Genomic DNA, 13,197 nt, shown 5'->3' with positions numbered 1-13,197 from the left:
CTGTTACGGCGAATGCAGTAAGAAGCCATGTTAAGTTGCTAGCTAGCATTAAACGTATCTTATACAAAACAATCAATCAATCATAATCACTAATTAACTACACATGGTTGATGATATTACTAGTTTATCTAGCGTGTCCTGCGTTGCATATAATCGATGCCGTGCGGATTCGCGAAAAAGGACTGTCATTGCTCCAACATGTACCTAACCATAAACATCAATGCCTTTCCTGCAATCAGTACACAAGTATATGTTTTTAAACCTGCATATTTAGTTAATATTGCCTGCTAACATGAATTTCTTTTAACTAGGGAAACGGTGTCACTTCTCTTGCAACAGAGTCAGGGTATATGCAGCAGTTTGGGCCGCCTGGCTCGTTGCGAACTGTGTGAAGACTATTTCTTCCTAGCAAAGAAAGCCAACTTCGCCAAACGGGGGATGATTTAACAAAAGCGCATTTGCGAAAAAGCACAATCGTTGCACGACTGTACCTAACCATAAACATCAATGCCTTTCTTAAAATTAATGCACGGGTTTATATATTTTTATACATGCATATTTAGCTAAAACAAATCCAGGTTAGCAGGCAATATTAACCAGGTGAAATTGTGTCACTTCTCTTGCGTTCATTGCACGCAGAGTCAGGGTATATGCAACAGTTTGGGCCGCCTAGGCTTGTTGCGAACTAATTTGCCAGAATTTTACGTATTTATGACATAACATTGAAGGTTGTACAATGTAACAGCAATATTTAGACTTATGAATGCCACACATTAGATCAAATACGGAACAGTTCCGTATTTCACTGAAAGAATAAGTTTTGTTTTCAAAATTATAGTTCGCGGATTCGACCATATTAATGACCAAAGGCTCATATTTCTGTGTTATTATGTTATAATCCCTAAAGCCAACACTTCATTTGGCCGCCGTTCGTTCCAGTTCTCTGCTGCCTGTGACTGGAACGAATTGCAAAAACCGCTGAAGTTGGAGACTTTTATCTCCCTCACCAACTTCAAACATCAGCTATCTGAGCAGCTAACCGATCGCTGCAGCTGTACATAGTCTATCGGTAAATAGCCCACCCCTTTTTTTTTTACCTACCTGATCCCCATCCAGTTTTTATTTATTTACTTTTCTGCTCTTTTGCACACCAATATCTCTACCTGTACATGACCATCTGATCATTTATCACTCCAGTGTTAATCTGCAAAATTGTAATTATTCGCCTACCTCCTCATGCCTTTTGCACACAATGTATATAGACTCCTTTTTTTTCTCTACTGTGTTATTGACTTGTTAATTGTTTACTCCATGTGTAACTCTGTGTTGTCTGTTCACACTGCTATGCTTTATCTTGGCCAGGTCGCAGTTGCAAATGAGAACTTGTTCTCAACTATCCTACCTGGTTAAATAAAGGTGAAATAAAAAAATAATAATAATTAAGTCTATGATTTGATATTTGATAGAGCTGTCTGACTGAGCGACGTGTACGAGTCTGCTGCTGCCTACCATTCATTCAAACAGCACTTTAGTGCGTTTCGCCAGCAGCTCTTCGCTGTGCTTCAAGCATTGAGCTGTTTATGACTTCGAGCCTATCAACTCCGCAGATTAGGCTGGTGTAACCGATGTGAAATGGCTAGCTAGTTAGCGGGGTGCGCCCTAATAGTGTTTCAATCGGTGACGTCACTCGCTCTGAGACTTGGAGTAGTTGTTCACCTTGCTCCGCAAGGGCCGTGGCTTTTGTGGAGCGATGGGTAACGCTGCTTCGAGTGTGGCTGTTGTCGATGTGTTTCTAGTTCGAGCCCGCCGAGGAGAGGGACGGAAGATATACTTTTACATTGGCAATACTAAAGTGCCTATAAGAACGTCCAATATTCAAATGTATATGAAATACAAATGGTATAGAGATAAATAATCCTATAATTCCTATAATAACTACAACCTAAAACTTCTTAGCTGGGAATATTGAAGACTCATGTTAAAAGGAACCACCAGCTTTCATATGTTCTCATGTTCTGAGCAAGGACCTTAAACGTTAGCATTTTTACATGGCACATATTGCACTTTCTTCTCCAACACTTGTTCAATTTGTTTTAAATAATGCAAAAAAACAAGTTTCATTATTCAGAAGCTAGCCAGAAGCTGGCTAACTAACGTTAGTATTCAGCTAACTACAGTTGGCGGTCATCAGCTATCCTTTAGCTCGAAAAGCTATCGCCAGTTTTGTACAACGCGACTCAGACCAGAGCATACCGGACCTATTTTCTATCCATACCCCCGGATTTCTACCGCAAGCTCTGGACATTTACACCTGGATCTTGCAGCTAGCTAGCTGGTATGCGAGTGACTATTGGCTTACGTCGGTCCCGGAGCAAACATCAATTATTCTGGAGCTAGCCAGCAGAAGAGTTCCATCAGCCACTCCTGGGCTACAATCACCTATCCGGACCCGTTTGAATGCCGATACGGGGCCCCACCGGGCCTTCACGACTGGACTACCGACGTTATCTACACGAGGGAGTTATCCAACTGGCCCCTCCGTCGCTACGCCTACCTGGCTACGCCTACCTGGCTACGTCAACAGCACTGCACCCCCAACAGCAACTCGCCCAAGCCTTCCCCATTTCTCCTTGTCCCAAATCCAGTCAGCTGATGTTCTGAAAGAGCTGCAAAATCTGGACCCCTACAAATCAGCCGGGCAAGACAATGGACCCTTTCTTTCTAAAAATGATCTGCCAAAATTGTTGCAACCCCTATTACTAGCCTGTTCAACTTCTCTTTCGTGTTGTCTGAGATTCCCAAAGATTGGAAAGCAGCTGCGGTCATCCCCCTCTTCAAAGGGGGGGACACTCTTGACCCAAACTGCTACAGACTTATATCTATCCTACCCTGCCTTTCTAAGGTCTTCGAAAGCCAAGTCAACAAACAGATTGCCGACCATTTCGAATCCCACCCCACCTTCTCCAATGCAATCTGGTTTCAGAGCTGGTCATGGGTGCACCTCAGCCACGCTCAAGATCCTAAACGATATCTTAACCGCCATCGATAAGATACAATACTGCGCATCCGTATTCATTGACCTGGCCAAGGCTTTCGACTCTGTCAATCACCACATCCTCATCGGCAGACTCGATAGCCTTGGTTTCTGAAATGATTGTCCTGGCCGCTGGCATTCTCTATGGGGGTGCCACAGGGTTCCAATCTTGGGCCCACTCTCTTCTCTGTATACATCAATGATGTCGCTCTTGCTGAGTCTCTGATCCACCTCTACGCAGACGACACCATTCTGTATAATTCTGGCCCTTGTTTGGACACTGTTATCAACCCTCCAGATGAGCTTCAATGCCATACAACTCTCCTTCCTTGGCCTCCAACTGCTCTTAAATACAAGTAAAACTAAATGCATGCTTTTCAACCGATCGCTGCCTGCACCTGCCCGCCCGCCCAACATCACTACTCTGGATGGTTCTGACTTAGAATATGGGGACAACTACAAATACCTAGGTGTCTGGTTAGATTGTAAACTCTCCTTCCAGACTCACATGCAGCATCTCCAGTCCAAAGTTAAATCAAGAATTGCCTTCCTATTTCGCAACAAAGCATCCTTCACTCATGCTGCCAAACATACCCTCGTAAAACTGACCATCCTACCGATCCTCGACTTCGGCGATGTCATTTACAAAATAGCTTCCATTACCCTACTTAATCATTTGGATGCAGTCTATCACACACAGTGCCATCCTTTTTGTCACCAAATCCCCATACACTACCCACCACTGCGACCTGTATGATCTCGTTGGCTGGCCCTCGCTTCATACTCGTCTCCAAACCCACTGGCTCCAGGTCATCTACAAGACCCTGCTTGGTAAAGTCCCCCCTTATCTCAGCTCGCTGGTTACCATAGCAGCACCCACCTGTAGCACGCGCTCCAGCAGGTATAACTCTCTGGTCACACCCAAAACCAACTCCTCCTTTGGTCGCCTCTCCTTCTAGTTCTCTGCTGCCAATGACTGGAACGAACTACAAAAATCTCTTAAACTGGAACCACTTATCTCCCTCACTAGCTTTAAGCACCAGCTGTCAGAGCAGCTCACAGATTACTGCACCTGTACTTAGCCCATCTATAATTTAGCCAAAACACCTACCTCTTCCCCTACTGTATTTATTTATTTTGCTCCTTTGCACCCCATTATTTTTATTTCTACTTTGCACATTCTTCCACTGCAAATCTACCATTCCAGAGTTTTACTTGCTATATTGTATTTACTTCGCCACCATGGCCTTTTTTGCCTTTACCTCCCTTATTTCACCTCATTTGCTCACATCGTATATAGACTTATTTTTCTACTGTATTATTTGACTGTATGTTTTTCACTCCATGTGTTACTCTGTGTATCTGTATCTGTCGAACTGTTTTGCTTTATCTTGGCCAGGTCGCAATTGTAATTGAGAACTTGTTCTCAACTTGCCTACCTGGTTAAATAAAGGTGCTCTCAACTAGCCTACCTGGTTAAATAAAGGTGCTCTCAACTAGCCTACCTGGTTAAATAAAGGTGCTCTCAACTGGCCTACCTGGTTAAATAAAGGTGTTCTCAACTGGCCTACCTGGTTAAATAAAGGTGTTCTCAACTGGCCTACCTGGTTAAATAAAGGTGTTCTCAACTGGCCTACCTGGTTAAATAAAGGTGTTCTCAACTGGCCTACCTGGTTAAATAAAGGTGTTCTCAACTGGCCTACCTGGTTAAATAAAGGTGTTCTCAACTAGCCTACCTGGTTAAATAAAGGTGTTCTCAACAGGCCTACCTGGTTAAATAAAGGTGTTCTCAACAGGTCTACCTGGTTAAATAAAGGTGTTCTCAACTAGCCTACCTGGTTAAATAAAGGTGTTCTCAACAGGTCTACCTGGTTAAATAAAGGTGTTCTCAACTGGCCTACCTGGTTAAATAAAGGTGTTCTCAACTGGCCTACCTGGTTAAATAAAGGTGTTCTCAACTGGCCTACCTGGTTAAATAAAGGTGTTCTCAACTTGCCTACCTGGTTAAATAAAGGTGTTCTCAACTGGCCTAGCTGGTTAAATAAAGGTGTTCTCAACTTGCCTACCTGGTTAAATAAAGGTGTTCTCAACTGGCCTAGCTGGTTAAATAAAGGTGTTCTCAACTTGCCTACCTGGTTAAATAAAGGTGTTCTCAACTAGCCTACCTGGTTAAATAAAGGTGAAATCAAATAAAACATTTGAGGCTAAATGTATTTTATTGATGTATTATATTAAGTTAAAATACGTTTTTCATTCAGTATTGTTGTAATTGTCATTATAACAAACAGATGTTCCAAAAAAATCTGCCAATTAATCGGTATCGTTTATTTTTTTCCCCCAGTAATCGGTTTCGGTGTTGAAAAATCATAATCGGTCGACCTCTACTTTGTACGCCTATGTAGATATTCCATTGAAAACCAGCTGTTTCCAGCTCCACCAGTCATTTACAACATTTAACAATGTCTACACTGTATTTCTGATCAATTTGTTATTTTAATGGACAAAAAATGAGCTTTTCTTTCAGGAACAAGGCTATTTCTAAGTGACCACAAACTTTTGAACGGTAGTGTATATAGTGTATATAAGATTTATGAGAAGGGGGAGATGAATAGAATATGACGTTCATCTAAACTGGAGGGGTAAATGATTGTCTAAACACCCAGCAATGATAGTGAATATGCACAGTGCTCACTCACCGGGAATATGGCTGCTGCTTTCCACTGGTGCCAATAAGATGTTGTTCGATCAATTAAGTTGAGAATTTTGATAATTAAAAATATAGCTTAAGCATTTGAATGGCGAATGAGAAGCACACTTTGTAATCATGGCCCCAAAAACTTTTTTTAACACACGATTGCATTTAGAAATGTTGCGCTATGATTGGGCTTATAAAAGCGTTGTCTGGCGGTTTTTGCGTTCTGTCTGTCTGTATGCTGTGTGCATGTGATCAATAAGATGCATAACGAATACACACCAATCTAGTTCCTTTAAATTATGCAAATTAATTCATAGACAGATTTACATCAACTGGTATTTCCATCGATGAATAGGCTAAAAAGCATTATTTTTGCAATGGGATGTTATTTTTCTCCTGGACAATTTTATTTGTCTGCTCACAGTTTGCTTCTGCAGTGGGGTGCTCTGTGTGTGGAATCCAGTGTTCAGTCTTCGTATCTGTCTCAGCCAGGTAACCAGTTACCAGACCCTGCTGTGTTGTTAACAGTACTGTGTCTCTTCACATGCTTACCTCACTGTTTTCTACCACTTTCCAAGCCTGTAAAGTGTACAGATGCCACTATAACCGAATAAGCCTAACTACATAATTTTAAATCACAAAATAAAAAGTACCCCAGAAGCTTTTTACCAAAATACTCTCTCTTGGGAGAGTTGGGTCCTCTCTCTTGGGAGAGTTGGGACCTCTCTCTTGGGAGAGTTGGGTCCTCTCTCTTGGGAGATTTGGGACCTCTCTCTTGGGAGATTTGGGACCTCTCTCTTGGGAGAGTTGGGACCTTGTTGAGTAAGTACTTTGCTGTGTAGTGGTGTTGGGCATCTGTGGCATTGCCTGATATTGACTACTGTAGGTGCCCTTTCTCCCTGTCTAGGTCAGTGCAGCCCTCCTCCTCAGAGGCCCAGGCAGGACAGAGAAGGTAGGCCCGCTATGTTGGTTTCCATATGGAGAAATTCTGCTAGAATGTGTCTTTGACGCAACTTGATGCCATCTTGAATCTCCATGTTGTCTAGGTAGTCATTATGCATCTACATTTGAGTAATTCCATAGAGAATAATGCAGCTAGGAAGGTCATATTGCACTGACTAGGAGCCATCTTGAATCTCCATGTTGTCTAGGTAGTCATTATGCATCTACATTTGAGTAATTCCATAGAGAATAATGCAGCTAGGAAGGTCATATTGCCCTGACTAGGAGCCATCTTGAATCTCCATGTTGTCTAGGTAGTCATTATGCATCTACATTTGAGTAATTCCATAGAGAATAATGCAGCTAGGAAGGTCATATTGCCCTGACTAGGAGCCATCTTGAATCTCCATGTTGTCTAGGTAGTCATTATGCATCTACATTTGAGTAATTCCATAGAGAATAATGCAGCTAGGAAGGTCATATTGCCCTGACTAGGAGCCATCTTGAATCTCCATGTTGTCTAGGTAGTCATTATGCATCTACATTTGAGTAATTCCATAGAGAATAATGCAGCTAGGAAGGTCATATTGCCCTGACTAGGAGCCATCTTGAATCTCCATGTTGTCTAGGTAGTCATTATGCATCTACATTTGAGTAATTATATAAAGAATAATGCAGCTAGGAAGGTCATATTGCCCTTACTAGGAGCCATCTTGAATCTGTTGTCTAGGTAGTCAATGAGGATCATATTGCCCTGACTAGGAGCCATCTTGAATCTACATGTTGTCTAGGCAGTCATTATGCATCTACATCCACGGTAGAGAACTCCAGTGTCGCCCTCCCAGAGTGCAAAGAAACTTGGCGTGTCCCTGGAGAAACACCCTGTCGTTCTCTGCAAACATCGAAGCAGTGACCTGCTCCTGCAGTTTTATGCTCTACAACATCCGTAGAGTACGACCCTACCTCACACAGGAAGTAGCACAGGTCCTAATCCAGACACTTGTTCTCTCCTGTCTGGACTACTGCAACTCACTGTTGGCTGGGCCATCAAACCCATGCAACTTATCCAGAACACTGGAGCTCGCCTGGTCTTTAACCTCATAGTCCGCCCCATCCCGCATGCGGTCGCGTTACTACAGCCTCAAGCTCATTACCATAACACAACGTTAGAGATTTCTAAAAATCGCAAATGAAATGAAATAAATATGCCTGCTCTCAAGCTTATCCTTTTCTTAACAATCCTGTCGTCTCAGATTTTCAAAATATGCTTTAGAACCAGAGAAAATCAATAATTTGTGTAAGAGTGGTGATAGCTAGCTTAGCATTTAGCGTTAGCATTTAGCACGCAACATATTCACAAAAACCAGCAAAGGGATCAAATAAAATAATTTACCTTTGAAGAACTTCAGATGTTTCAATGAGGAGACTCTCAGTTACATAGCAGATGTCCAGTTTTTCCTGAAAGATGCTTGTGTAGGACACAACGTTCCGTTTTGTTACTATGCATTTGGCTACCGAAACTAACCGAAAATTCAGTCACCTACACGTCGAACTTTTTTCCGAATTAACTCCATAATATCGACTGAAACATGGAAAACGTTGTTTGAATCAATCCTCAAGGTGTTTTGTCATATATCTCTTCATTGAAATGCCGTCCCTGGAAGCCTGCATTCTTCTCTGATTCGGATGGAAAAATACTGGTAGCTGACTTTTTGCGCACCAATTTCCACGCAGACACCGTGCGGGACACTTGGCAATTGTAGTCTCTTATGGTCAATCTTCCAATGATATGCCTACAAATACGTCACAATGCTGCAGACACCTTGGGGAAACGATAGAAAGTGTCCGTTCATTCCTGTCGCATTCACAGCCATATAAGGCGATCATGGAAAACGTAGCTTCAGAAATCCTGTTCATTTCCTGGGCGCTCAAACATCTTGGTTTTGCCTGAAGCTTTTGTTCAACGGCACTCACAGTGAAAATCTTGGCAGTTCTGGAAACGTCAGAGTGTCTTCTTTCCAAAACTATCAATTCCAAGCATAGTCGAGCATCTTTTCGTGACAAAATATTGCGCTTAAAACGGGCACGTCTTTTTTATCCAAAAATGAAATAATGCCCCTAGTGGACTAACAGGTTAACCTTCCTAAGTTCTCTCATGTCACCCTGCTCCTCCGTACACTCCACTGGCTTCCAGTCGAAGGTCGCATCCACTACAAGACCATGGTACTTACCTACGGAAGAGGAAGAGGAACTGCCCCTCCCCACCTTCAGGCTATGCTCAAACCCTGCACCCCAATCCAAGTACTCTGTTCTGCCACCTCAGGTCTCTTGGTCCTCCCACCCCTAAGGGAGGGCAGCTCCCGCTCAGCTAGGACAGCAGAGCCCTGGCCATCTTCCGAAAACATCTGAAACCCTAACCTTCAAACAATATCTTAAATAATTCTCACCTCGACCTGGATTATATATATATTGTTCTATTGCTAGGTCTTACTGCCCTGTTGGAGCTAGAAACAAAAACATTTCTGCAAATCTGTGTACGCAAACAAACTTTGATTAGGGGGCTACAGGGAAGCATGTAATCTGGGTTCCCTCTATGTACTACAACTTACTTTAAACAGCTAGAGGCTACAGAGGAATGCAGCACTATCAAATATAATGTTACCAGATGTCTCCAACCAACCCTGGTCCTAGAGAGCTACAGGGCGAGAGCTGTGGTCTTCAACCAACCCTGGTCTGAGAGAGTTACAGGGCTAGAGCTGTGGTCTCCAACCAACCCTGGTCCTAGAGAGCTACAGGGCTAGAGCTGTGGTCTTCAACCAACCCTGGTCCTAGAGAGCTACAGGGCTAGAGCTGTGGTCTTCAACCAACCCTGGTCCTAGAGAGCTACAGGACTAGAGCTGTGGTCTCCAACCAACCCTGGTCCTAGAGTTACAGGGCTAGAGCTGTGGTCTTCAACCAACCCTGGTCTGAGAGAGTTACAGGGCAAGAGCTGTGGTCTCCAACCAACCCTGGTCCTAGAGAGCTACACAGCTAGAGCTGTGGTCTCCAACCAACCCTGGTCCTAGAGAGCTACACAGCTAGAGCTGTGGTCTGCAACCAACCCTGGTCCTAGAGAGCTACACAGCTAGAGCTGTGGTCTCCAACCAACCCTGGTCCTAGTAGAACAGTAGTCTGATCCTAGAGAGCTACAGGGCTGGACTAGTAGAGCAGTAGTCTGGTCCTAGAGAGCTACAGGGATGGACTAGTAGAGCGGTGGGACATATTCCCTACATTAGATAATACAACAGGATTTTGTCAGTAATAGCATAATTATAGTATTATTGGGGTTCAGTCAGAGAACATTTTGCATTGTTTAATGTTCTCCCTCTGTCTTTGTCGTCTGTCTGGCCTGGGGACTGTTTAATGTTCTCCCTCAGACTGGTAGAGACAGACTGGTAGAGACAGTCTGGCCTGGGGACTGTTTAATGTTATGCCTCCTGTCTCTACCAGTCTGTCTGGCCTGGGGACTGTTTAATGTTCTCCCTCGTGTCTCTACCAGTCTGTCTGGCCTGGGGACTGTTTAATGTTATTCCTCCTGTCTCTACCAGTCTGTCTGGCCTGGGGACTGTTTAATGTTATTCCTCCTGTCTCTATCAGTCTGTCTGGCCTGGGGACTGTTTAATGTTATTCCTCCTGTCTCTACCAGTCTGTCTGGCCTGGTGACTGTTTAATGTTATTCCTCCTGTCTCTATCAGTCTGTCTGGCCTGGGGACTGTTTAATGTTATTCCTCCTGTCTCTACCAGTCTGTCTGGCCTGGGGACTGTTTAATGTTATGCCTCCTGTCTCTACCAGTCTGTCTGGCCTGGGGAATGTTTAATGTTATTCCTTGTGTCTCTACCAGTCTGTCTGGCCTGGGGACTGTTTAATGTTATTCCTCCTGTCTCTACCAGTCTGTCTGGGGACTGTTTAATGTTATTCCTCCTGTCTCTACCAGTCTGTCTGGCCTGGGGACTGTTTAATGTTATTCCTCCTGTCTCTACCAGTCTGTCTGGGGACTGTTTAATGTTATGCCTCCTGTCTCTACCAGTCTGTCTGGCCCGGGGACTGTTTAATGTTATTCCTCCTGTCTCTACCAGTCTGTCTGGCCTGGGGACTGTTTAATGTTATGCCTCCTGTCTCTACCAGTCTGGTTTTCTGTTAGCTTGTCTGCTGTGCACTCATTTTCACTGCCAATCTGTTCCAGCCTAGAGAAGCTAATGTGCCTACCACTCTGGAAGGAATGAATAAGAGGGAGGGAGGGAGGGATGAAGGATTGGAACAGGGAAGGGAGGGGGAGGGAGGCCAATGGGTTCAGAATGTTTATCCTGTGAGTTTGTGTGTAGTGAGATCAGTGTTTATACTGTCGTCTCTCGTGCTGTGGCCCTGACATGCGATAGCCTTTGTTTTCACAACTGCACTGTGAGTGGATTGTTTTGGTTTGTGTAGGTTCTTGTAATTGTTTGTTTATGTGTTGAATACGGGTATTTGTATATCAGAGGGGTGAAGCAGTAGAGTGGGTCAGGTTTATTTTGCAGCCTATATAGTTTGTTTATGTGGTTTACATCAGTGTTGTTATGGATGGGGGTTATGTTGCCACGGTAACAGCGCTGCTTGTTCTCTTGCTTCTGTTCATTCTCTCTCATTCTCTGTGGCTCAATCCAGAGATGCTCTAGCAAGGCAGAGAGCTGCAGGACTCTTCCACGCCTCTGAATGTAAAATACAAATGTATTTTACAATAGTAGGAGCATGTCAAGGTTTTTGTTTGTGGATTTTTATCCCAGAAAAAAAGCAGCCTCATTTAACATATCGTTATTTCTACACATTTTTGCTTTTGTGAATTCTTTTTTTTTTGTGTGTGTTTTGTTCCATCCTATGTTTAACGCTCTCCTCCTGTTTCTCTCTGTATGCAGGGCGATAAAAGCATTTCAGGATGGGCTCTATATTGACCCCAGTTTCTCCCGAGCCACAGAGATCCACATGAGACTGGGCCTCATGTTTAAAGGCAACACCAATTACGAGTCCAGTCTGAAGGTATGTAGTATTAAAGGGCTGATCCCAATTAGTCGACTGCATTTGATTTTTAGTCTATATCACTTCCCCATTACATGTATCATCAGTAGTACGTTTACCGTACTTCCTATCGTTTCTAATCTATGTTTGTTCGATTATGGTAATTTATGTTAATGCATTCAATTTATGATTATTTGAATGAGTCCAGTCTTACTGTTCACATTGTTGGAGTGGACACAGTGTTTGCAGAGTGAACAACCTGTGCTACGCTTGCAAGAAACACGTTTTTGTTTATTTTCATTCCATTTACAAGTTTTGTCAATTCAATTTAGTCATTATGTTTAGTTTGGAGCGATTCTGTCAATGTTGAGTAAGGACGCGCACCTGATTATGCATAGAAGTATATAGGCTATCTGGGCTGCGAGCAAGTGTATATGGGGATGTGATGGTGTTCCTGATTTGCTTCACCTGCCACCACTAATGACCTGTGGAGCTTCTCAGAGTAATGTTTTCTTCACCTCAAACATCAAGCAAACAAATTCTGTTTTTACATCCATTGAGAATGACAACCAATTCCTCAATGTATTTGAAAAATCTTTCCAGTGCTCTCCCTTTCAAAAACCTCTCAGCGTGAAAGAGAAAAATGTCATGTTCTGATCCAGTGGAAACATCATAGAACAGGCCTACCTGATTACTTGTTGTCAGTGCTTGACTTGGACTGAAATAGGATTGGGTAGTGATGCACCGATATGCCCTTTTTGGCCGATACCGATATCTGATATTTTCCTTGCCAAAAAAAAGATACCGATAACTTTAAATTAAACATTTTTGCTGCCTTTTGAAGCATTCTAGTATAGTTAAATAGTTAACACACATGGACACAGCGGTCTAAGGCACTGCATCTCAGTGCAAGAGGCATCACTACAGTCCCTGGTTTGAATCCAGGCTGTATCACATCCGGCTGTGATTGGGAGTCCCATAGGGTGGCGCACAATTGCCCGCCCGCCCGCCACTCTCCTCTCACTCTCACTCTCACTCACACTCACACACGCTCACACACACACTCACACTCACACTCACACGCACACACACACACGCCCACACTCACACTCACACTCACACACTCACACTCACTCACACTCACACTCACACTCCCGGCCACACACTCACACGCACACTCACACTCACACACTCACACTCCCGGCCACACACACACGCCCACACACACTCTCACTCTCACACTCACTCACACACTCACACTCACTCACACGGATGGATTTCTGTGGGAACGCTGTTTGGGTCTTTGCTTGTCAAAAAATATACATGTTAAATAACAGTATTTGACGTGTCAAATAAGCTTTTGACCAATCAGGACCTGAATATGACTGCACGTCACATAATAATTTAACGCATTCATGCATTTCTTACGTAGTTATTACACATTGATTACACTATCACTCGTATTTCACGTCACAATGGTTCATATGCCTTGATGCT

General features: G+C 43.4%; 1 protein-coding gene across 1 annotated transcript in view; it reads left to right on the top strand.

Annotated features, from left to right (window-relative positions):
• The window catches only part of LOC118366587 (lysine-specific demethylase 6A-like), a 109,738-nt gene that overhangs the window by 15,121 nt on the left and 81,420 nt on the right, over positions 1-13,197 (top strand). The window contains exon 6 of the mRNA XM_052493077.1: positions 11,601-11,721. Coding sequence (XP_052349037.1) covers positions 11,601-11,721 — 121 coding nt within the window. The remainder of the gene's footprint in view (positions 1-11,600; positions 11,722-13,197) is intronic.

This window comes from Oncorhynchus keta, chromosome 34 (assembly GCF_023373465.1).
Source record: "Oncorhynchus keta strain PuntledgeMale-10-30-2019 chromosome 34, Oket_V2, whole genome shotgun sequence".
Lineage (NCBI taxonomy): Eukaryota > Metazoa > Chordata > Actinopteri > Salmoniformes > Salmonidae > Oncorhynchus > Oncorhynchus keta.
Note: the sequence above shows the minus strand (reverse complement) of the source record. Positions and strands in the feature narration are given on the sequence as shown.